The sequence below is a fragment of the Anser cygnoides genome, chromosome 27 (genome assembly GCF_040182565.1).
Source record: "Anser cygnoides isolate HZ-2024a breed goose chromosome 27, Taihu_goose_T2T_genome, whole genome shotgun sequence".
NCBI classification, from domain to species: domain Eukaryota; kingdom Metazoa; phylum Chordata; class Aves; order Anseriformes; family Anatidae; genus Anser; species Anser cygnoides.
Genome location: NC_089899.1, coordinates 1087756 through 1110580, shown reverse-complemented (window position 1 = coordinate 1110580; position 22825 = coordinate 1087756). Strand labels below are relative to the sequence as shown.

General features: G+C 61.9%; 3 protein-coding genes and 1 long non-coding RNA gene across 15 annotated transcripts; 1 reads left to right on the top strand and 3 right to left on the bottom strand.

Annotated features, from left to right (window-relative positions):
- Positions 1 to 653: 653 nt before the first annotated feature.
- On the bottom strand, positions 654 to 4161 carry DIRAS1 (DIRAS family GTPase 1). Its single transcript, XM_066984108.1, has 2 exons — positions 3907 to 4161; positions 654 to 2144 (listed from the first exon to the last, which is right to left on the bottom strand). The coding sequence occupies exon 2, from the start codon at positions 2118 to 2120 to the stop codon at positions 1524 to 1526; it is 597 nt and encodes a 198-aa protein (XP_066840209.1). The 5' UTR covers positions 2121 to 2144; positions 3907 to 4161; the 3' UTR covers positions 654 to 1523.
- Positions 4162 to 5622: 1461 nt separating this feature from the next.
- Positions 5623 to 12523, bottom strand: SLC39A3 (solute carrier family 39 member 3). 11 transcript variants are annotated; one of them, XM_066983674.1, is made up of 6 exons: positions 12472 to 12520; positions 11360 to 11441; positions 10981 to 11043; positions 9457 to 10114; positions 9095 to 9362; positions 5623 to 8493 (listed from the first exon to the last, which is right to left on the bottom strand). In XM_066983674.1, the coding sequence occupies exons 5-6, from the start codon at positions 9299 to 9301 to the stop codon at positions 7759 to 7761; spliced, it is 942 nt and encodes a 313-aa protein (XP_066839775.1). In that variant the 5' UTR covers positions 9302 to 9362; positions 9457 to 10114; positions 10981 to 11043; positions 11360 to 11441; positions 12472 to 12520; the 3' UTR covers positions 5623 to 7758. The 11 variants fall into 11 exon arrangements, with proteins under 11 accessions (XP_066839775.1, XP_066839776.1, XP_066839778.1 ...); XM_066983675.1 differs by having other exon boundaries at positions 9095 to 9884; positions 10062 to 10114; XM_066983677.1 differs by having other exon boundaries at positions 10062 to 10114.
- On the top strand, positions 11410 to 14171 carry LOC136787008 (uncharacterized). Its single transcript, XR_010826698.1, has 2 exons — positions 11410 to 11512; positions 13183 to 14171. It is a non-coding gene; the product is annotated as an uncharacterized lncRNA (long non-coding RNA).
- SGTA (small glutamine rich tetratricopeptide repeat co-chaperone alpha) lies at positions 13444 to 22588 on the bottom strand. Of its 2 annotated transcripts, none has more exons than XM_066983682.1 (12): positions 22476 to 22588; positions 21993 to 22129; positions 20410 to 20513; positions 20114 to 20198; positions 19396 to 19495; positions 18175 to 18279; positions 17848 to 17986; positions 16896 to 16958; positions 16433 to 16470; positions 15491 to 15580; positions 15125 to 15249; positions 13444 to 14801 (listed from the first exon to the last, which is right to left on the bottom strand). In XM_066983682.1, the coding sequence occupies exons 2-11, from the start codon at positions 22090 to 22092 to the stop codon at positions 15153 to 15155; spliced, it is 921 nt and encodes a 306-aa protein (XP_066839783.1). In that variant the 5' UTR covers positions 22093 to 22129; positions 22476 to 22588; the 3' UTR covers positions 13444 to 14801; positions 15125 to 15152. The 2 variants fall into 2 exon arrangements, with proteins under 2 accessions (XP_066839783.1, XP_066839784.1); XM_066983683.1 differs by having other exon boundaries at positions 13444 to 14631.
- Between the last annotated feature and the right edge of the window lie 237 nt (positions 22589 to 22825).

Below are 22825 nucleotides of genomic sequence, written 5' to 3'. Positions count from 1 at the left end.
GACATCCCCACGGGGCTGTGACAACCCCACGGAGCCGTGGCATCCCCACGGGGCCGTGCCATCCCCCTAGAGCCGTGCCCTTGCCGAGGCCCTTGCGGCCCGTGCGGCCCCGCTCCCCCCCCAGTCCCCCCGCCCGCACCCGCGTGCCCACGCGGCCGCAGCGCCCGGGGAGCAGATGGTTGCCGTGGCAACTGGCACGATGATGATGATGATGATGATGATGATGATGATGATGACGCAGGCCCCGCGCTCCCACCCCCTCCCCACGGGGACGCCAGCCCCGCGCTGGCAGCGGGGGGGCACCCACCGGCGGCCCCCCCATGCGCGGGCACGCGGGTGCGCACGGCGAGCGCTCGTGCACGCACGCACCTGCACAGGCACACGCACGCACACACGTGCACGCACACACACACGCATTGCACACCCCCTTATCTCCCCTTTTCCCCCCCCCAGGGGCTCACCGCAGGGCCCGAGCCCCCCCGGTCCGGCCGCTCCGCGGGGACGCGGGAGCGTTTCTCATCTCTTTATTGAAGGAAGACTATTTCTAGAATAAAGGCTACATCGTCACGTCACCTCGTCCCTTGGTCGGTCGGGTCGTGTTGTAAAACGCCGGGGGAGCGGGGAGCGGGCGCAGCACTGGGGGGGGGGGGGGGGCCGCCCCGCTCTTGGCACCCCCGCGGCGTGGGGGCTGCACGGCCCCGGGGCAGGGGGAGCGGGGCCGGAGCGAGGGGCGAACCCCGCAGGGACGGGGTGGGGGGCTGCTGGCGGCGCGGGGGCCCCGCTCCGGCCGGGGGGGAACAAGCTGGGGCTCCGTGGGGTGCTGGGGATGGGGGGGGGGGGCTGCAGGAGAGTGGGGGACCCCGACCACATCACGGCCGGTGGGGGTTTTGGGGGGGGGGGCTCTGCATCCGAGCTCGCCAGGATTGTGCTGGGTCAGGACCTCGGTCGGACCCGATGCTTTGTGCTTGGGCTGGCGGCTCTGGGCTGCGGGGGGCAGGGGGGGGGCCGGCGCTGGGGATGGGGCTGGGGGCTCTGCGGGCAGCGGGGTGCAGCTGGGGGGGCTCCTGCCCAGGGAAGAGCACAGCAAGGGGCACGGGGAGAGCCCGGGAGTGGTGTGACTGTCACCTGGGGGGGTGACACCGCCACCCCTGCCTTGCACCGTCCTGCTCATGCACGGGGACCGAGGTGGGCTGGGGGGGCCGGGACCTGGTCCGTGGCCCCGGGCTCTGCTCCCGGCGGGGTCCCCACGCGCCGCCCCCGTCCCCGTGTGCCGGTGTCCGGTTGTGCTGCGGTGTGCGGACGCGTGCCCGGCCTCGTGTCCCCGTCCATGTCCCCACGGGTCCATGGCCCAGCCCCGCCGTCGCCCCCCAGACCTGGGGCCGCCAACCCGCCGCAGCCTCCCCGCACGGCCACGGCGAGCGCGGGGAGGGCGAGGGGACGGCCCCGCTGCGACGCCGATGTCCGGCCGTGGGGGGGGGGAGGGAGGGGAGACCGGGGGGGGACACGCGGGCCAGTCCGGGGCTCTACATGACGCTGCACTTCCCCTTGATTTTGTCTGTCCTCTTCTGCTTGCTGGAGCGCTTGCCGTCGATGGTGAGGCTGACGTTCCTCCTCTTCTCCAGGTTCAGCAGCTCCTGGAAGAGCTCCTTGACGTTGTAGTTCATCTTGGCCGAGGTCTCCATGAAGGCGCACTTCCACTCCTTGGCCACGGCCTCCCCCTCTCTGCTCTCCACCTCCCGCTGGGTCTCGTCGCACTTGTTGCCCACCAGCATGATGGGGATGCTCTCCACGCTGCCCTTGATCTGCACGATCTGCTGGTAGATGGGCTTCAGCTCCTCCAGGGACTGCTTGCTGGTGACGGAGAAGACCAGGATGAAGGCATGGCCCTTGGAGATGGACAGGCGCTGCATGGCCGGGAACTGGTGGCTGCCCGTGGTGTCGGTGATCTGCAGGGTGCAGACGCTCTTGTCGCAGCTGATCACCTGGCGGTAGGTGTCCTCGATGGTGGGGATGTAGGTGTCCCGGAACGTCCCCTTCACGAAGCGCAGCACCAGCGAGCTCTTGCCCACGCCGCCGGCGCCGAACACCACCACCCGGTAGTCGTTGCTCTGCTCCGGCATCTTGCCCCGGAGAAGCTGCCGCCGCTGCAAGGAGAGGGCAGAGGCACGCGTCACGGTGCCAGCGGGGGCTTCGGGACGGAAACCTCCTGCGCCAGCCTGGGGGAGCAATAGGGACCCCCCAGCCCCGCAGCCCCTTGCGATCCCCCCGCTCTGACGGTGCTGACACCCTGGATAGAGCGGGGGGGTCCCAGGACCCCCCCAGTGCCGAGCCTCCCCCTGCCCTTGGGACGCCCTTGCCGGGCAGCGGGGTGGGATGGCGCTGGCCCGCCCGCCCGGGGTGCAGCAGCTCTCGCTATTTTTACCAGCCCCCCCGTGCCGCGGCCATATGGCCGAGCCGCGGCCACCGGCGCAGCAGCTGCGGCCGAGGCTGCCAGAGGGGGGGGGGTCACGGCGGGCACCCCCGGCAGCGGGAGCAGCGCCGTGGGGCAGCCCCCGGCCCAGCGAGGAGCCAGCGGCGCCCGCAGCCCCTCCGGCTCTGCCACGGCGCCGGATCTGCTGCGTAAGGAGGTGCCATTTCACGCACAGCCCTCGGCGCCTGCTGCGCTGCCCCGTGCCGTCGCTCCGCTCCGCTCCCAGCCCGGGGACAGAGCGGGGCTGCAGGCACCGGGGGACGGTGACACACGGCCACGGGTGACACACGGCCACGGGCTCGTGGCCTGCCAGGTCCCCACGAGATGTCCCCGCGCGTGCAGGAGCATCTTGGCTCCCCAGGCAGAGTGTGATGGTTTGGAGACGTTAAGGCTGCCGTGGGGCTGCGTTCCCAAAGGAGCCATCCCAAAGGCACTCGGAGGGATGGGAACGGGCACCTGAGCAGGGCACCAGGGCACGGTTTGGGTTTGGATGGCTGGGTTTGGGGTCAGGTCTGTCCTGCTCCCATGGGTGCCCCAGCTCCCTTGGCCCCGCGCGCGTCCAGGGGACCCCGCAGGCCCCCGGTGCCCCAGCACGTCCCCAGGCACCCGGGCGCGCACGTGGCTGGGGCAGGAGCCCATCGCCGTGGCCTTGGCACCGAGGAGCCTGTCCCGCTTTGGGTCCTGCAGCACGGGGCAGGAAAATGCCCCCGTGGGTCCGGAGGCGTCGTGGGCACGCGGACACGGAGCAGAGGCCGTGGCTGAGCTGGTGCCTGGGGACGCCAGACCTCGGTCCTGCCGGTCCCACCTGCCCGCGGCGCGGCCAAAGGTGCCCTCGGCCCCACTGCCACGGCGTGGGGCACTGGGGGGGCAGGATGGGGCCTCTGCAGCACCCAGGGGTGCTCCTGGGCCCCGTGGCATTGCCTGGCCCCCCCATCAGCCCCTCGCTCTGTGAGAACCCCTGCTCCTGGGCATGGGGCCTGATCCTGCCGGGGCTCTGCACCCCCAGCACCCCCACGCATCCTCCAGCTCAGCGCCCCCCCAGCGCCGGGGGAGACAAACAGCGGATGTGGGGCCGGGGATGAGGGTGGAGGGAGGGAGAGGGGCAGGATGGGGAGGGAGGAGAGGGACGGGGATGGAGAGAGGGGGAGAGGGGGTGGAGGAGAGGGGGAAAGGGGATGGAGAGAGGGACGGGGAGGGAGGAGAGGGACGGGGATGGAGGAGAGGGGGACGGGGATGGAGGAGCAGCAGCAGGAGGATGCTGGAGGGGCAGGATGGGGCTGGAGGATGGGGACAGGGACGGGGACAGGGGCAGGGGCGGGTCCGGGTCCCCGCCCCGCTCCCGGCCGTGCCCTGCCCTTGCCGGGGGCCCCCCCCGCCCGCCCCCCGGCCCCGTTCCCGGTCCCCCCGCGGGGCGCATTGCGGTGCCGCCGCCTCACCGTGTCCTGCCCGGGATCCGCCCTTGGCTGCGGGCTGCGCGGCGGCCTCAGCGCATGGCCCGGCCCGGCCCGGCGCGGTCCCGGCGCGGCGGCTCCGGTCCGCCCGGCTCGGCTCGGTTCGGCTCGGTACGGCCCGGCCCGGTCCGGCGGGGCTGGGAGCGGTGCGGCGGGGCCGGAGGGGCTTTGCACGGCTCGGCTCGGCTCGGCTCGGTTCAGCACGGCTCGGCTCGGCTCGGTGCGGTGCGGTGCGGTGCGGCGGCGCCGCAGAGCCGATCCCGCCCCGCCGCCGGCCCCGCCCGCCGCGCCCGCCCCGCCGGACCCCCGCGCTCAGCCCCGAGCCGAGCGGGACCGGGACCGGGACCGGGACGGGGATGGGGACAGGGGGACAGGGGGACAGCTGGGGATGGGGACAAGGATGGGGATGGGGACAGGGATGGGGACGGGGACGGGGACAGGGGGACAGCTGGGGATGGGGACGCACCGACAGGGATGGGACACACGGACAGGGACACACGGACAGGGGTGGGGACAGGAGTGGGGACAGATGGACAGGGATGGGGACAGGGACGGACGGACAGCTGGGGATGGGGACAGACGGACAGGGATGGGACACACGGACAGGGATGGAGACAGATGGACAGGGACAGGGACACACGGACAGGGATGGGGACAGGGACAGACGGACAGGGATGGAGACAGATGGCCAGGGACAGGGACACACGGACAGGGATGGGACACAGACAGCGATGGGGACAGGGACAGACGGACAGGGATGGAGACAGATGGACAGGGACAGGGATGGGACACACGGACACAGGTGGGAACAGACGGACACAGGGATGGACACGGACACACCTGACCCGCAGCAGACGGACACACAGACAGGGACACACCGCCACAGGGACACCTGTACGGGGACGGGGACCCACGGCAGGGGACAGGGGGACACCCGGGCGGGGACAGGGGGCTCTCGAAGCCCCCAAGGCCGTGGGCAGCGGGGCCGGGCTCTGGGGCCAGCGTCCCCCCGCTGCCCCCACACACCAGCACCGGGGGCTCCGTCACCGGCCCCAGGGCTCCCGCGTGCCCCCGGGATCTGCAGGCCCCGCATGGGGCTGGGGGCAGCGGCGCTGGCGGGGGGCTGCCGGGTGGCACGGCCGGGGCCTCGTGACTCCCGCTCCCTGACGAGCGGCAGCAATTAAAATCCGCAGCTGCTATTAATAGCTGCCGGCGGAGCAGCGGGGCCACGGCACCCAGCGACACGCACCCCACCGTGAAACCCCCCCCAGGCAGGGGGACACCGGCCTCGTCCCGGGGGGGCCGGCAGCCGCAGCCCCCTGTCCCCGACGAGCCGCCCCGCAGCGTTATGAGCTGGCCGGGTACTACTCGTTAGAGGAAATGAATGAGTTTCCTTGATCATTTTAGCTGCGGCTCCTCCTCCGTTCATTCACTCCCCAGCTCCCCGCGATGCCTTTACGCAACGGGGGCTCTGCTGGCTGCTGCGGGGCAGCCGCGCACGCGCGGCTGCGAAGGGACGAGGCTGCGGGGATGGGGAAGGGGGCTGCACGGGGGGGCTGCACGGGGGGGCTGCTGCCCTTCCCCGCTCCCCCCAGGAGCTCGGGCACGTCCCTGGGCTGGGGCAGGGGCATCCAGGTCTGATCCGGGCACCCAGAGATGGCGGCGAGGTGGGGGGCTGTAAATAAACACGCGGCACCAACGTGGAGAGGGTCTGGGTGTTTATTGGGAGCAGCACATCAGGTTTCTTCCTCCTCCAAAGGCAGGAGCCGACTGTCAGTGACAGGCAAAGCCCCCCCTGGTGCCAGGGACCCCCCCCCAGCCGCGTGGCCCCCGGCCAGGCTGCTCCCTGCTCCCACACCCCATCGGGACAAAAAAAATGTGGAAAACCGGGGATCCAGCGCGTCCCCCCCCCCCCCACTGCCCACAGCCGCCCCACCTGCCATGGGGGGCAGCGGTGATGCTCTGTGAGACCCCCCCGCCCCCCCAGCTGGGGGAAGGACCCCTACAAATAGAGCCAGTAGCTGCGAAAACAAAACGGCACGGGAGATGGAGGCAGAAAAAAAGGATCCAGCACCCCCCCTGCCCGGGACGAGCGGCGGTCGGTGAGCAGCAGAAAGCAGCAGGCCCCGGGCTGCTGGGGGAGGTGAAATAACACACACAGGTTCACCACGTCGAGGCAAATTACATTCTCGTCAGGCCCTGCTAATTTGTGTCATCGGAGGCCCAAAATAACCCTCCCTCCCCCCTACCCCCCCCATCTTCCCGCTCCAGGTTTTTCAAAGCAAGATTAATTGACTTTGGTACGTGGCAGCAATTAAAACGCCGCGCACCAGGCCCTGTCGGATGATCCCCATCAGCTTCCATATGCTGCGGCGGTGCCAACCGCTGCTCCAAGATGCCGTTTCACAGCCTCCCCGCTCCTCCTCGCTTGCAGCAGGGGCTGCGCCGTGGCTCGGCCGGCTCCACGTCGTTATAATTCCATCAGCGCCTGCAGAAGCTCTGCTCTGCCTGGGGGAGCTGCGGCAGGAGCGATGGCCACGTCTAATTAAAATGCATCCCCTGCGAGGAGGAGCAGCGCGGCCGAGGGGGGGGAGCGGAGGGGGCGCGCTCCTGCCGCCAGCCTCTGATCCGAGCTCCCGAACACGAGGGATCGCCGCGGGATCCAGGCACGCCGAGCTCCCCCGGGGACGCGCCTCGGAGGCGCAGCGAGCTCGGCTTGTGCGCAGTCAGATGGCGGCTGCCTTAATCAGCCCTGCGGCTCACTAACCCCGGGGGGGGGGGAAGAGATTTCTCCTCTTTTTCCTTTGAAAACCCCGGCAGAACGCCCCGCACAGCCGCCGCCACGCGGCTCGCGCGTCGCCCAGACGCGGGAGCCCGCTGCCAGCCGGGGCTGGGGCCGGGGAGCAGCCCTGCGGCTGCGCCTGGTGGAGGCCGCTCGACCCATTTCACTGCAGACGATCCGAACGCGAGCGCTTGCCCTGAAATATTAACGCTGGAAATTGCTGCCGCCCGTTTCTTAGGCGCTAATGGATCCCGGGCTTCAGGTACGGACGTGAGAGCTCTCCAGCGATGCGTTAACGCGGCTGCAGGTTTCCTTCAGGGAGCGCGCAACGCACGGATGAGGCGAGGAGAAGGAAGCACGGGACGGGGCACGGCCCAGCCCAGCCTCGTTTCTGCCGTTAATCACTCCGAGAAAGAAAAGCTCCTGGAGCCATTTGCGGGTTAAAATGGAAGCTCGGCTCAGCGGGAGCTGTGGCAACGGTCACACCGAGCAGCCCCAGAAGGGATGTTATTTTTGGCAGCTATTACAACCAGGTTTTGCTCAAAACCAAGCTAGCAAAAGCAGCTTAGTGCAGCTGTGCGAGCCGCGACCCCACCTGCCTCCGACTTTATTTCGGTTACGGTTTCTCACCTCCTCAGAGCCTGGGTGTGAAGGAAGCCGAGGCTCGGCCGGAGTTTTTGCGAGGGGCGTGAGGGGAGGGAGGAAGGGGGCCGGCTGTGCAGATCAACAGGAAACGACGTGCCTGACGAGCTCTGGGAAGGCAGCCTCAGAACCAGCCTCGCAGTGTTTGTTTCCAGTGATCTCTGCACAGGCTGCTGCACCCGCAGAGCCGAGGGGCAGGGACGGCGCCTCGTGACACTCCTCGTTTTCCTCTCCCTCCGGGCGCAGAGGAGAAAATCCTCCTCCTCCTCCGGGTCAGCGCCGAAACGCCTCCTGGGCTGGGATGTTTCACGTGGCTGCCGAGCTCCAGCGTCCCCCCTTGGCTGACGGCGGGCTCGTCTCGGGGCCGGCCGCAGGGGGCAGGAGGTGAGGTTGGCTCCCCGCCGCTCCCGTCCTCACCACTTGAAGAAGACCAGCCCCGCCAGCGCGGCGTAGCCCAGCACCAGGGAGAGGACCTTCAGCAGCCGATCGTTCTTCTCCTCCAGCTCCTTGGCCAGGACCTCAAAGAAGGTGATGAAGAGGAAAGTTCCCCCCGCGACGCCTTGCAGGAGCAGCGAGGCGATGTTGCTGGCGGCGCTCTGGGCGCTCTCGATCCCCATCCCGATGCTGATGCCCAGGGGGATCATCAGGCTCACCGTCACGGCCACCTTCGCCGCGTCCTTCATGGGCAGCGAGGCCTTGGCCATGCTGACGCCCAGCGCCACCGCCACCAGCGTCTCGTGGACGACGACGCCCAGGAACAAGCCCAGGACTTTGCCGCCTTCCTCCTGCAAGCCCAGGGCCAGTCCCTCGAAGATGGAGTGCGTGCACAAGGCAAAGACCAGGCCGACCAGCCGCAAGGGGCTGGAGCGGGAGAGCTCCTGGACGTTCAGGCCGTGGGAGTGCTGGCCGTGCTCGCCGTACAGCGTGCGCCCGCGGGACGAGGCTATGAAGGGGCTCTCGTATTCTGAGTCGCTCCCGACATCCGAACCGGCGTTGAAGGTCTCCAGGTCTATGAAGGAGGGCTTTTCCTTCTGGAAGGTCAAGACGAGCTGCTCCACAAAGACCGTGACGAAGAAGCCGACCATCATGATGGTCTCAGCCACAGGGTAGTCCGTGGTCATGTTCCCCTGCTTAAGAACTTCATCCAGCTAGGACAAAGCACACAGCCCGCGGTGAATCGATCACCTTTGGATCTCTACAGGCACCCAGGGAGCCCTTGGGAAGCTCTCACAGTTTCCTACAAAGCCCCTTCCGGGAAGAAAGTGTCTGATGGTAGATATGAGGGGGGAAATCTGGGCTCCGTAACAATGAAATATTCCTGTTGTGTGCCCACAGTGACACTAAACTCATCGGTGATGCCTTAATACCCTTGCATGCAGGCCTCAACGTAAGAAAGGGGGAAGCTATTTGCCCTCTAGCAGGGGGACGGTGGCTCTCTGAAAGTGTTTCAAACGCTGGCTCAAGGGCAGGAGTTTGAGCCTAGCCCCACAGGTGATGCTCAGCCTCCTCCTGCATCACAAAAGCTTTCCAAGCAGACTCAGGGGGAGCTGAAGGGGAGGCGGGGGCTGCAATCCCTGACCTGAAACACCAGAGGTTTCTGAGGGAGCTTAACGGGTCCCTCTGGCTGGGGATGGCCCCTACACCTCCTCTCGCCCAGGGGCAGGGTTCTGGCAGCCCAGGCTGCTGCTGCTCCCTCACACAGGGTGGCACAGGCTCCCTACAGCTCCCCGGAGGCCCGCGAGCAGTTACCTTTCCTCTCACGGCCGGCAGCAAGGCGTTGAAGCAGGTGGCCAGGAAGACCCCTCCTCCGAAGGAATTGCAGAGGGCGATGACCTTCTTGGAGCGATGAGCCTTCTCGTAATCCGCCTCGATTATCTTGACGGGGAGGAGGGAGCCGGTCAGCATGAGGACGCAGATGCCCAGCAGACACAGCACTTTGGCGACCACGATCTTCATTGTGCTGCCTGGGCGGGCACCGGCAGGCAAACGGCGAGGGAGAGGGGCTCCTGGAGCAGAGCTGTGGGCAGGAGGGAAACGAGAGATTGCCCCGCGTCGGTATTTGTTGTGGAGAAGGGCACCTCGCGTCCCAAACGGCGTGCCAGCCTCCCTACCTTAACTCTCCCCCCTCACGCCCCAGAGGCAGTGGGTGGAGAGATCAGGAGGCACAAAGCTCTCACGCCGTGGGGCAAAGGAACAGGCAGGGAAGAGAATTTAACTGCAGCAAACAGTGACTTGAAAATCTTGCAAGAATTGTACCGACTGCACAGAACTGGCACAGCCTCGGTCTCTTTGCAAACACCTACACGGCACCAGGCACAAACCGCTGGATCTTGCCTTAAAATCCACCCGAGCCCAGCCACAGGACCGAGGCTTTGATGTTAACCACGAGAAATGAACGTGGGCTTGAGCTGGCGGCTCTCAGTTTCACTGAGAAGTGAAATTAAAGGTCTCCCTTCAAACGTGAGGAGCAGATTCAGTCCTGAGCCACCACCGCCCTCTTGCCGGGGTGGGTCGCTGCCTCCGCGGGTGCCTGTTTGCTCTGTACCAGGAGCCAGAGGAATTTTTGGTTACCGGTCGATAGGCAGCTCTCCAAAGGGAAAACCTTTGGAGAAACCCGCTGCGAGGGTTTCTACTGTCCACAGGGCGTGACAAAAGAGAGGCAGATGGTGAGAAAAACGCAAGGTCTGAGCTGCCTAGGTCATGGCAACTGACTCACTCAGAAACGCGTTTTCCTCCAGGTTGCGTGCAGCAGCAGTTAAGCGAGTTTTCCTAGAGCCATTTAAAAAAAAATACCAGAATTAGATCTATTTTTAAAGGCATGAGCAGGTCTTTCTGCTGATGCAGGGACGAGCAGACGGCACCGCCAGTACCGGGGCTGAATCAACGCGCGGGGTGAGAGCGGTGGCACCCGCAGAGGGCCTCGCGCCTCGCCGAGGGTGCCAGACGGCCCCAAGCGCTGACGAGGTGCCACAGCTAACGAACCGCCAGGGAACGTCTCCAGCCACGCTGACGCTCGCCCCGGTGGCGGTGGACCAGGTGAGTTAATTGGATACCCGGCCACTGGAGCAGCAAATTAACTCGGATACAAAAGATTCCTGAGGCCCGAGTCTCCCTCGAGGGCTGACAGCTTTCATCACTATCAGCGGTTCTGTGCAGCGGGCTGCGTAAACGGGGATTTGATCGCAAGGGACGTCGGGGCTGAGTGGCCCCACGCCTGCTGAGGGAGTTTAAGGAGCTGAAGGCCTCTTTCTGAGTTTGCTGTCGGAGCAGGAGCGAACAGAGAGGTCACGGCAGCCTGTCCGGCTGCGGCAGGCTCGGATCTCAGCTGGGCGTCCGCACAAAGCGACGCTCACCAGCAGAAAACCCAGCTCGGGTGGCGCCGATCGACTCGCTCCCCGCTGAACCCGGCAGACGAGCCGGGTCTGAACAAGCCCCGAGCCTGAAATCGTGGCGCACGCTGACAGGGCTCGCGCAGCAGGCAGCCCACGCGCTGCGGCTGGCACTGCTGCTGACGAGCGGGGTCCCTCGGGGATGTCGGCCCCGGGCCTGTCGGCGCGGCGCCGACACGGCTGACGAGCGGCGCTGCCCTCGGAAAGCACGCCGCGGCTGCAGCAGCAACAGAACAAGGGGGTCACCTCGCACGGCGACGGCGCGGCGTTAGGGTAATCCTCTCAAGGGAAATCCCTCCAAAACGGCACCTGGTGGGGTCACAAAGCAGAAGTGAGGTCGCCTGGTATGTGAGGTGGGCACACGGCTCCCCGGAGAGGGACACCTGGAGACGGAGAGGGACACCTGGAGACGTCACTGGAGGAAAAAACCTGCTTTTCTCCACAATTCCCACCTCATCTGGAGGAAGCCTGGCTCAGAAGCTCAGTAAACCCTTAGCTTTTTCCTTTTTTTTCCCCTAGCCCAGCGAAGCCCCCAGCAAAGCGTAAAGCCTCGAGCTCCTCTGGTGCCCCGCGACCTCCGGAGGAAAGCAGCTTAGTGACAAGCGGAGCCGAGCACCGGCAATACCTCGCGCTTCTCCCGGGCTGCTCTCCCTGGCGGCTCCACGTGCAGAAGTCGGTGCCTCTAACGCCCGGACGGCCTCAGCAGCCTGAAAATTGTGTAAAAGAGAATTAACTCAGCGCTGCTTGGCTCACCATCCCACCCCGAAACGCTCGAGCGGTGAGAAACGCTACGTGAAGGGGGGAGCCTCTGTGGAAAAAAAAACAAAGATTTCCTTAGGTGTGAGCCCGAAAACCTCAGCTGGGTGCCCCTGCCGGCATGGATCCCCCCAGAAGCCCACCCTGAGCCCCCCCCAGCCCGCTGAGACCACGCAGGGGACGCTGGAGGGGGGGTTTTGGGGAGGGGGGGTTTGTTGTCCCAGGACACGGGCACGGGCTGCTGAGACGCCCCAAAGGAGCGCGGCCGTGGGAGGAGCGTGTCCAGACCCCAAAACCCTACCGCAGCCCCCTGCCCCCCCCAGTTACCCCAGGAACAGCCCCCAGTTATCCCAGTTACCTCAATAACAGCCCCCAGTTACCGCAGTGACAGACCCCTGACCGTCCCAGTTACCCCAGGAATCACCCCCTGGCCCCCAGTAACCCCCCCAGCTGCCCCAGTTACCCCAGTGACACACCCCTGACCAACCCAGTAACCCCACTTACCCACCCACCAGCCCCAGTTGCCCCAGTTAACCCCTCCTGACCGTTCCATTTGTCCCAGTTACCCCTCCTCGACCGCCCCAGTTACCCCAGTAACAGCCCCTGGTCCCCAGTTACACCCCCCTACCGTCCCAGTTACCCCAGTTACCCTAGTGACAGACCCCTGACCCCCCCGTCTGCCCCAGTTACCCCAGTAATGGACCCCGGTCCCCCAGTTACCCCCCTCTACCGTCCCAGTTACCCCCCCCTCCCGTCTGCCCAGTTACCCCCCCATGGATCCCGGGCCCCCAGTTACCCCCCCCAACCGCCCCAGTTCCCCCCCCAGTTCCCCACCCCTGACCGCCCCAGTTCCCCCAGTGACAGACCCCTGTCCCCCAGTTCCCCCCCAACAGCCCCGCCCCCCGCCGTTACCCCGGCAACCGCCCCCCCCCCGCCCGCTCCCCGTTGCCCCGGCAACGGCCCCGGCGCCCCCCCACTCACGCGCCGGCTCCCGCTCGCGCCCCGTCCAGGCGGCCCCCGCACAACGCCCGCCCCCGCTCGCGTCCGCCGCCCTCCTATTGGCTGCGGCGGGGCAGCGCGGCTGCTCATTGGCCGCGGGGGCCGCCCGTCAGCGCGCCCACGCCCTGAGGCGGGCACGCTGCCAGCGCCCCCGGGTGCGCCGCGGAACGGAGCCCGGCTGGAAACGGGGACCGCGACGGAGCGTTCCGGGGCAGCGCCGGGCCCGCAGCGCTGTCCGGTGCGGCCGGTGCTGACGGGGCCGGGCCTGCACCAGGACCGGGACCGGCACCGGGACCGGGGAGGCCTCGGCTTCCAGCAGGGCTTGGGCCGGTTTTGGTTAAAGAACCGCAGAAATCCCTTCATTAAAGCATGGTGCTAAATGCAGGGCCCAGGAGGCTGCAGGGTGAGGGGAAAATGGGTCTAAAAAATAAAAAAACAGCTTTTTGGTATCCTAATAGCAGCTTTTTTACACAGAGGTGTAAAAAAACCATCAAGAGAGGTGAGGGAAGAGAGCTATGGGCACAACGGAGTGAGCAGCGTAAGGAGCAGGGGGGGGAGCAGCCCTGAGGAGATACGAAAAGAAGGGGAAAAAACCATCCTGGTTTCATTATTTTGGACCATTCACAAATTTTTTTCTTTCCACCCTGTCCTATGGTCCTAAAGCTTCTCCTTTTGCTTGGTCCCAACACTCAGCACTTAAAAGGAAGAGGGGGCAGCTGGGGAAAGAAGCAGCTCATCTCCGCTGTGCTGCATGAATACAGCGCCGTTTTTCAGCAGGAAAGGAACAAAAAAGCCCGGACGAGGCGGATAAAACACACCCAGGTGGTGCCTCACGGCCGCCAGGACACCGAGGAGGCTCTGACCCCACACAGAAACCTCCGCAGGCAGCAGCCTTGCAAACGGGCCCAGCCCCAGGTCTTGCTTCGCTCACGGGGTCAAGAGGGATCGCAAAGCAAGTGTCCAAATATTTTATTCTTCACAAGTTACATTAACCACGTATTTATGGAGCATTTACAAATCATCCTTTTCTTGATATTAGTCGTCAGATACACCTGCTCATCCATACCACCGGGTCTCCTGAAGGGGCCTTTTCCACCTAAGGCCAGGAACACGCCTTCCCCACCACGACCGAGTGACCAACCCTAAAAACAGTCCTGAGGTCGACACAAAAACCCCCAGCCTCAACTACTGACTCCTAGGGGAACTTGCTGGAGCCTCCCGCTTGCCCCGGGAAGGACAACGGGGAGGTCCCGAGGGCGGAAGGCTGCGGGTCGCTCCATCAGCCCCCGGAGCCATTCCCTTCGTCCCACCCGCGACCCGCGGGGGCAGAATCGCTCTTTGCCAGGCCCCCGCGTTGAAACCGTGCTGTCCCAGGAGCGTTTTTCATTCCTTCTGCTCTCTATTCACGCGCCCTCTATTCCTACCATCAGCACAGTCGACCAGGTTGATTACTTACATGCATAAACGACAAATTAAAAAGCAGAAGAGAAACCTTTGAAACACCAAAAACATCATATCTTTCTTACTGTCCACCCGACTAGTTCACAGATCGGATCATTCCGACAACATAGCCATAATTACTAAACACTAGACAAGTTTTGCCAGGCCTGGGGAGGAACCCCCAGAAGTGTGTCTGGAAACGCTCGCTCTAAGTAGTCCCAACCCCCCCCCCCCCCCCCCCCGACACATTTATGCTAACCTTGGGAGAGGCGATGGCCAAACCCCACCTATTAACAGCCCTGGCGATGCTGCTGCGGACCCGAATGAGAAACGCAGCGAATCTAATCAACAGAAACCCTGCTCCTGGAGACCCCGAGATCCAGGGATCTCCAGAGCGTTCGAACGCTGCCAGCTCGCAGCTGGCACGAAGGTGACGGGGGGCAGGACGGGGCGGGCCTGGAACACTTCTTTGAAGTGGCACGTGGGCAGGAGAGTGAAGACATCCTGTAGTGAAGAGTGCATCGTTCTTCAAAAACGGGTTAAAAAATTCCCATGTAGCAAAGAACATAGAAATGTAACAGTGTAGGTAATTTTCCGAGTCTCTTTAGAAAGGCTGTTGATGCTGGTTTGTGTTCAGCTCGCTGGGTCTTCCAGAAGAAAAAAACTAATGGAAAGGCTGAGGGGGAGGAGCAGGGACGAAGACTAGGGAAAGAAAGCGTGAATCTGTCTTTAACATGCAGGTCATATAAAGTATTCTGTTTTTTTTTTTTTCGTTTTTTTTTCCCCCTCTTGGACACTTCCGACTCAAGAAATGGCAACACGCACATGGCTTCCAGTTTTTAAAGCAAAGAACATAGTTCCCACGGACTGCGCTGCAGAGACAGGGAGACAAGACATTCGCAAATTCAATTTTTGGGAAAAATAAAGCGTCCCTTTAACGACCGTGAACGCTAGGTAACGAAACTCATTTGCCAGTCACACAACGCGCGAGGGGAGCTCTTATCGCTCCCCAGGGCTGAGCCTTGTGCCTCTGAGGCACGGCACCAGCAGTACCGACACAGAGAACCCAGTCTATACAGAGGGGAGGGGAGAGACACCAAACTGTTAATTTAGGCATGAAATTTCGCAGCAAAATACTGAAATCCTCCCCGCTAAGCCGGCCACGGTACGGCAACACTCCTGGCTGCAACCTCACCTGGAACGCTCATTCCTGCTGATCTTCGTTACTGGCACTTGGAGTTCGACTCCTGATCTGGCTTCGTAGCTGCTCTATTAGCTCCGGGGTTCTGCTGCTGCATCTGCTGCGCAAACTGCTGGCCCCTGCAGGAGAACAAGCAGCGGTTGTGTCGGCGCTCTCACACGCTGACACGGCCTGCTGCGAGGAAATTCTTCACGGCTGACTGTCAAAACCCGGCTCCAACAGGCAGCTCGCGTTACCAAGGGGCAGGGCTTCACCCAGCGTTTAAACTTTCCCCAGCTGTTAACTTAAGCTTTCACTTTTGGTCAGAAAACCTGAAATCCGTTTATTAATTCACTGGGAACGACCCAGCTCCCTACTCACGCTTGTATGAGGCTGGCGAGATCATTCGTGGAGGGGCTGGTGCCTGCTGCTCCCATGGGGTTATGGCCACCAGAAATCATCCCAGACATGCTGTGGGAACAAGAGTCATCGCTCAGAAAAACGACACAAAACACAGGAATTGGTTGTTTTACACAAGGAAGGGAACGTCAGCCTAACGGGAACACAGATTATGGAGTTATCTGTGAGGGAATCTTCTGCAACAACTCTTTATTCATTAACTGCAGAAGAGCAACCGTAACATTAAACTGCACAATACACAGAAATATTTCTAACAGTGTCAGCTGCTGTATCCCCAGATACTCCCCCCTCTTTCTGCAAGCCCTGTGCTATGTCTGATTAAAACACTGCCCTTCCTCACCCAGGGTAATTTGCTTGCTCTGAACCTCAGCTGGCAACAGCGGCGGAAGGAGCAGAAGAACCGAATGGAAGTGGCAGCCGACATGCAGCCCTTTAAGCAGGTGGCCTCTAACAGTAACCAAAGGACGATCTCGTGGAGGTCTCTGACTCACTGACTGCCTGTGCTCTGAAAGCACAGTCAGGTGAGGCAGGAGCCTTACTAATTTTATGGATTTGTATTGTCGAAGCAGCTGACAAACATTGTGAATTGATCCTCATGGCTCTGCAGCACAAAGGATGGAAATATACTCCTCCTAACCGAGTCGGAGATGCGAAATCCTGTCCCCAGACCACGTAAATACCGAGCCAAACTGACTCCAACTTCCCAAAGGCAATGCCAGTGCCTCAATCTATCCTTCCTCCCTTTGAGGCTCCTCTTCAACGAGGCCAGAGCTCTCCAAACACGTGTTAGCCGAGGGGAGCAGGCTGTCCCGAGGCTGCCCTCCACGCTTCTGGTACCCGCTCCCTCCCCCCAGAGCTTCAAACGAGCGTCTCAGAGGAAACAGAAGACGGGATCAAACTTACAGCTGTTGTACTTGTGGGTTGTTCATTAGGTTAGATGCCTATTTAAAGAGGGGGAAAAAAAAGGACACCCTATTTAGTCAGAAATGCCTGGGTAAATATGCAGATGTTGTGCCATTCAACTAGGAACAAAGTGAAGACAGAAATACTTGGAAAGAGATCAATAGGACAAAAATAGCAAAGAGAAGCACAGCACCACGCACACGACAAGGCTGGTAATGCAGAGCAGGCGCCCTTTCCACAGCCAGCATACGAAGCCCGTGAGTAAGTCACTGGCTCTTTATTTGACTTCAGTGAAAAATACAAGCACAGCTTCCTCGCAGCGACACCAAAGCGAAGAAATGGAACGAAAACAAATCTGCTACCGAGACACAGGAACTCCCCAAGCCGTGTACTGACACACCTCACCCTGACCACAGAACTGCACAGCCCAGACACAGCCTGGCTGTGACCTGTCCAGATTTACCATGCTCATGAAGCCAGGGTTGTTCAGCAAGCCAGCTAAATCAAATCCTCCGGGACCTCCGGTCTGTAAGAAGAAAGACACCACACACAGGTGATGACATCCTCTCGCCTTCTGATGCGACAAACAGCACGGTGAAACGAACGTTACTGCAGTTCTTCAGCGTTACCAGCATCTGGTCCTTAAACCACAACTAAGGTCGGAGCCTGGGGGCGAGGCTCGCTAAGGGAGGCGGGGGACACGTGCTGGTGGCAGCAGTAACGGCACCGCGTGATTCACCGAGCACCCCTCTCAGCAGCTGAGGCATGCCAGTGCTGGACTGCTCGACCCCATCACGCCTGCCGAGTCAAACACATCCACTCGGTCACCTTTGGGCTGGAGGAGTCTTTAGAAGACTGAAAGCCCCTTCAAAACGGAGAATTAACACACGGTCCTGAGCACGTCAGCAGGGCAGTTACTGGCTTTGGGACTAGAAAACCGCCAGGATTCTTTTCATATTAAAAAAAAAAAAAAAAACAAAAAAAAACAAAAAAGAACACTTGTGGAAGGAAAAAAAAAGAAAAAAACCTAAAAAGCCCTTTTGGTATTGCTAACAGGTCACTAGAAAAAAAATATCTGGATTTTAGGAGCAGTGACTTTAATTAAGAAAGGTGCTTAAGGCAAAAAATGCTGTTTGCGAACGCTCCTTCTAATCAGTCTCATTTCCCAGCTCTCTCAAATAAGCCCAAGGTGACTGCGCTCGAGCAGAGCAGTTACTCTCTCTGGATTTCAGTGGAAATGTTCACGGCAGCGCTCATTAACCATCTCCCCTCCGCCTGCATGCAAGATTTGTATTCTAAACACAACCCAGATCATCAAGCCTCTGCCAGACAGCGCCTGCTAGCACTTACAGTAGCATAATGAAGAAATTTTCTAATCTTACCCACATACAGCAAGCGTTAGCCTCAGAACTTACCGGACTTGGAGTCTCCTTCATCTTCTGTTCGGCTATTTTAAGGTTTGATTTGTATGTGTCGTTGTCTGGATCAAGCTCTAGGGCTTTTTTGTAGTAAACAACAGCTTCTGTGTGTTTATTTAAACTGGAGAGGGCCAAGCTGTTAAAGTGGAAATAGAAGAAAAAGTTACAGAGGCAGATGAGCACTCGCAGACTTCCTCCACCCCCAGCCGAGGCGAAGCCCTAGGTGTTTTTGCACGGCACTCCGGGGCAGAGCACCGCTGATGGTATCGGTGCCACCGGGCACTTTGAGATTAGAATTCGGGCACCAGAAGCTCCCTTACTTACCCCATCCTGCCATACGCCTTGCTGTAGTTTGGATCGATGCCTATGGCTCGTTCACAGTCTCGGACTGCTCCAGCATAATTTCCTAACTTACTGTACGCAGCAGCTCTGGAGAGAATGGAGAAAGATGTGCAGAAAACACTTATCAGCCCGACTACGCTGATCAAGGTCACCCCTGCTCCCTCTCTGTGGTGTCCCGCTGCAAAGGCAAAGTCAAGTGTAAACTTGACATCAATCCAGGCCGTACCTACGTGAGCAGGGTGCTATCCAAACACCCGGCTTCGTGCTCTGCTCCTACTGCAAATAAATCCGGGCTTTCTCCTCCTCACGGCCTCTCCAAGAGGAGGGAGGCAGGGAAGTTTTTCTCTCGCTAGCTCGCACCATTCCCTCAGCTTCCCTTATGCCTCCATTTCTTAGCCACAACGACCGTTGCATCCATTTTCTGACAATCTCCACCTAAAGTTTCAAAATCAGTTCTCCTCTCACCAAGCTCGCTCAAGCCTCAGTCTTACACCTCCTACTGGCACCAGGACGCCCGCCCAGCACCCCGCTGGATGACCCTCAGGCAGCTAAAACGAGCTCCCAAGAAGCAGCTCACCGCCTCGCTGGCACGCGTGCACACGAGTTATCATGCAGCCAGCTGCAGGCCTGTGCTCACGATAAGCAGGTAACTGAAACCTTGGCTCCCTGTTCTGCTCAAGCAGATAACTAAATCAAACCCTGACTCAAAGCCATTTTAATTCGATTGTTTTTCCACCAGTTTTCACGTACTTCTGCTTAGAACACCACTGGAAATCAGGAAGGTCACCTGCATGCCTATTTTGCACGCATGTAACTCTCAACACGTATAAAATTCTCAAAACCAAGCCTTCAACTCGTCTCACTTCACTCTTTTGTTTATTATCGACCCAGCCTCTCAAACCTGGGCCCTTTATCTTCCTTAAGGAGTTAATTGTGTGAAAGCAGACTGTATTTCTTGGCATCCTTGTATCTCCTCGAATGCCTGACAGTTTGTTTCCACACCCACATCCTATCTAGAGATGCCAGGGCACAGAGCTGGCAAGAGGCACGGGGAAGTGTGTCACTGAGCTCGGAAAGAAAAAATAATCTAAAAGAGCAAGGAACAGAACAAGCAGAAGGTGGGATTTCGACCAAGCAAGAGTCCTAGGTGAGAAGTAAGGACCAAAACCACAGGCGCACAGGGCTGGAGACAGAGATCCGTACCTGTTGCAGAAGTACACAGCATTGGATGGATTCAGCTCAATCGCTTTTCCATAGAAAGACACAGCAGCTTCAAAGTTTTCTGCCTTCATTTGTTCGTTTCCTAAAGAGGTGGAGAAAAGGCTCGTCAGCAAGTTAAAACCGGGGGCCAACAAAAGCAACAGGCCTGGATCTCCGTCCTGGTTGAGAAAACGGAACGAGAGAGAAGCCAGGAGCTTGCACCTCCTGCTGATCAAACTGCACGCGAGCGTGAGGCAGGGGATCTGCGTCCTGCACCGCCCTTTCAGAAGGGATCCTGCAAGCTCCTCTGCGCTTCTTCAGCTGCTCTCCCACCTAAGAGGCCTCCCCAGGGCCACACGCGCCCCGAGAAACGCTGCGGTGCAGCGGCTCAGAGAGAGCTCTCCACTGCGCTTCGCTATTCACGCTCTCCTGCGTGGCACAGAAAAGGCAACACGCGGAGACCTCGGCAGGAAAGGCGCCGTGTTCCACGCAGCGCGGGCCTCTCAGCACGCGAAAGAAACCGCTGACCCAGCTGTCTGCCCCGGTTCTGCGGCAGCTGAGTTACGCCAAACCCACACACGCGTGGAGGAACGAGCAGGAACAAAGGCTCGATCCCCTCTGCTCGATTCCCGTTCCGCGCAGTCCCGTGGTGCGGAGCGAACGAAGCCTTCCTCCCCTTCCTCGTTTACACCTCGTTACGCCCGGCTCTAGAGGCGGCTACCTTCAGTCTTGAGTCTTTCGGCTTCGGCTATGTCATCTTCAGAGGGGGTGACGGGCTCCGAGTTCGTTCTGGCGTGCTCAGGCTCCTTACAAGGAAAGGGAGAGCGCTGTGCCGAGATGAGGACTCCCACGGAGCAGAACCCAGCCTCCCCCTCCCCGAGCACCGGGCTTGTCAAGCCCAAACCATTTCCCTCCCACGCGCCTCCGAGGGGGCAGCAGCACTGCGGGAACCAAGCGGAGCTCATCACTCGGGCTGCCTGAACTGAAAGTCAGCGCGCGTTTCGGGTATCTGCTCACCTTTCCTACAGCAGCTTCAAATATTTCAGGAAGAGTCTGGGACACGGCTAGGTCTTGGTCGTCCAGGGAGACCCCAAAAGCTGTCTCCAGGCACTGGATCGCCACTGGACAGGAAGAATCAGCTCATTAGCTCTCCCCATTCTGCCTACGTAGCCCTCTTCCACAGCACCTGAATTCCTTACAGTTGAAAATACCAGGAAAAAAAAAAAAAGAAAAAGAAAAACCCACAACCCACATATTTCCACACCCCAGACTGAGACCCGAACCCTCAGATTCTCTGCAGCGCTTTTTGAGCTCCTGGTGCTGCAGCTCGCCATCACCTAGCGCAGCTGGATGAAGGTTTGCTTTTACCACGACCTCAGCTTGCCCCAGCTCAGCTCTGTGCCTGGCCCGAACTCAGAAGCAATCTGCAGAGAGACTAAAAGCTGAGCACGGACCGACTGAGCCACGCTGCTCCTCCGCATCGAGTCCGGCACCAGAAGGCAGCTCCAGCCTCCTGCTCTGCTTTCACGCCCTGACCACGGTGGGCTCAGCACCTTCACAGGCCTTCTGCAGAGCTGTCGGAACGGGTGCTCCAGCTGGAGCAGGCCTGCCACGCGCCGTGGTGCTGTGCCACGCGCCGTGGTGCTGTGCCACGCGCCGTGGTGCTGTGCCACGCACCGTGGTGCTGGGCAAACTTTGGCAGGAAGCTCCTAGAAGGCATCGGCCACGACCCCCATCCCGTCAGCACCTTCAGAGGAGGTGCTGGGGTGGAAGTTGGCAGAGCCAGGGCTTCGCTAGCTAGCGCTCCCGAAGCTGCCCCCACCTCCTGCCCCACAGGAACCCGCTCCCAGCTCAGACAGGGGAATTCAGCAGCGGAGCGGAGCCCGGTGCCACAGAACTCTTGGGCCATACTTTTCGGTCTGAGAGCACCAGGAATAAACCCCTGCCAGCCAACGGCCTCCTCCTGCCCTGTCTCCGTCCCGGCCTCGCCCAGGAACATGCCCACCGCTTTCTGCGGACGTGCCCGAGCTCTGTGTGTGCCAGGGGGTGAACGTAAAGGCCAAAGACTAAAGCACAAGCTCCTTAAGGAGATCTTTTAGGATCTGTGCGCTCTCGTTACCAGTGGAAGAAGCCCTCTGAGAAATACCTGCGTAAGTTCTCCTGGTCGGGCTGGGGAAAAGCATTTTGACAGCAGAACTGGAAGGCGCTCTGCGAGTACAAGATGCCCCCTTACAGCCCCAGAGTTCTTATTTTGCACCATGCTGTGAGACTCCTGACCCCTCCTCACTTAAAATAAAACTTTTTAGGTCTCAAACCCGGGCTCAGGGAAGCTTTGGATGCCGGGCGCGTTCCTTCCTCAGGCTAATCCTCTTTTGCAGGAAAAGTCCAGAGATCAGACAAGGAAGCAGCACCCCCAGTGCCCCGGATACCTCTCCGAGAGGAAAAACCCCTTCCAAACCCGGAGCAAGCCGGGACACTCGGGAGAGGATGAGGCAGGGGGCGGTGACCGAGCGCCCGGGGGCAGCCACTGAGCCCCCCGACTTCCCCAGGTGCCAGCCCCAGGCGGGGGCCGCGGGCACCCCCCTTTGCCCCCCACCGACCTTCCAGGCTCTCCTGTGCGTCGGGGCTCAGCCCCCCGCTCCGCAGCTGCTCGTGCAGGAACCGGACGATGGCGTAGGCCAGGCGCTTCTGCTCCGCCATCCCGGGGGGCGCTCGGTGCCTCCTCGCGGCTCTCACCCTGCGGGGAACGGAGCTGCGTGACCCGGCGGCGGGGCCGGGGCCGGGGCCGGGGCCGGGGCCGGGGCCGGGGCCGGGGCCGGGGCCGGGGCCCCCCCCCCCCCCTCCCGAGCCCAGGCCGCGGCCGGTAACGGGAGGCGAAGGCAGCGCTACCGGCACGGCCACCGCCCCCCTCCCACCCCGGGGCGGCCTAAAAGGACCGGGCAGCGGGCCCGCACCGGTCCCGGAGCCCGCTGGAGGCCCAGGCCGGGGCCTCCCCGCCCCGTAGCGGCCTGGCTGCGGGCCCGGTGCCGGGCCCGGTGCCGGTAGCGGAGGCCCCGGCCCCGCCCCGCCCCGCCCCCACTCACCGGCCCCGCGCCGCTCGCCTCGGCCAGGGCGGGCGCAGCACTGCGCATGCGCCGCCACCGCCCCCTCCCGCCCGCCCGCCAGCACGGAGGGCGCTGCGCGTGCGCGGTGCGCGGAGCTGCTGGGACGGGCTGGAGGCCGGAAGTGGGGGCGCCGCTCTTTCCCTGCTGGTTGACCATAGAGACGCGGGGGGGGGGAGGGGTGTGCTGTCGCCATGGGAACGGGCGGGCGGCCTCACCGGGCCGAGGCCTCTCTGCTGGAGGCCGGGCGGCGGGGGGAGGCCGAGGGGGGGGGGGCCGGGGCCTTTTCCCGGCCCTTCTCCGGTCCCGGAGTGGGGAGAAATGACGCGGGG

Coding starts and splice junctions, on each gene's coding strand:
- DIRAS1 (XM_066984108.1), bottom strand. CDS start 2,120: ATGCCGGAGCAGAGCAACGACTACCGGGTGGTGGTGTTCGGCGCCGGC.
- SLC39A3 (XM_048055279.2), bottom strand. CDS start 9,301: ATGAAGATCGTGGTCGCCAAAGTGCTGTGTCTGCTGGGCATCTGCGTC. Junction 8,494..9,094: donor TGCCGGCCGTGAGAGGAAAG/GTAACTGCTCGC, acceptor GCTTTGTCCTAG/CTGGATGAAGTTCTTAAGCA.
- SGTA (XM_066983682.1), bottom strand. CDS start 22,092: ATGGCGGAGCAGAAGCGCCTGGCCTACGCCATCGTCCGGTTCCTGCAC. Junction 19,496..20,113: donor CGAAAGACTCAAGACTGAAG/GTAGCCGCCTCT, acceptor CCACCTCTTTAG/GAAACGAACAAATGAAGGCA. Junction 16,959..17,847: donor TGAAGGAGACTCCAAGTCCG/GTAAGTTCTGAG, acceptor TTCTTCTTACAG/ACCGGAGGTCCCGGAGGATT.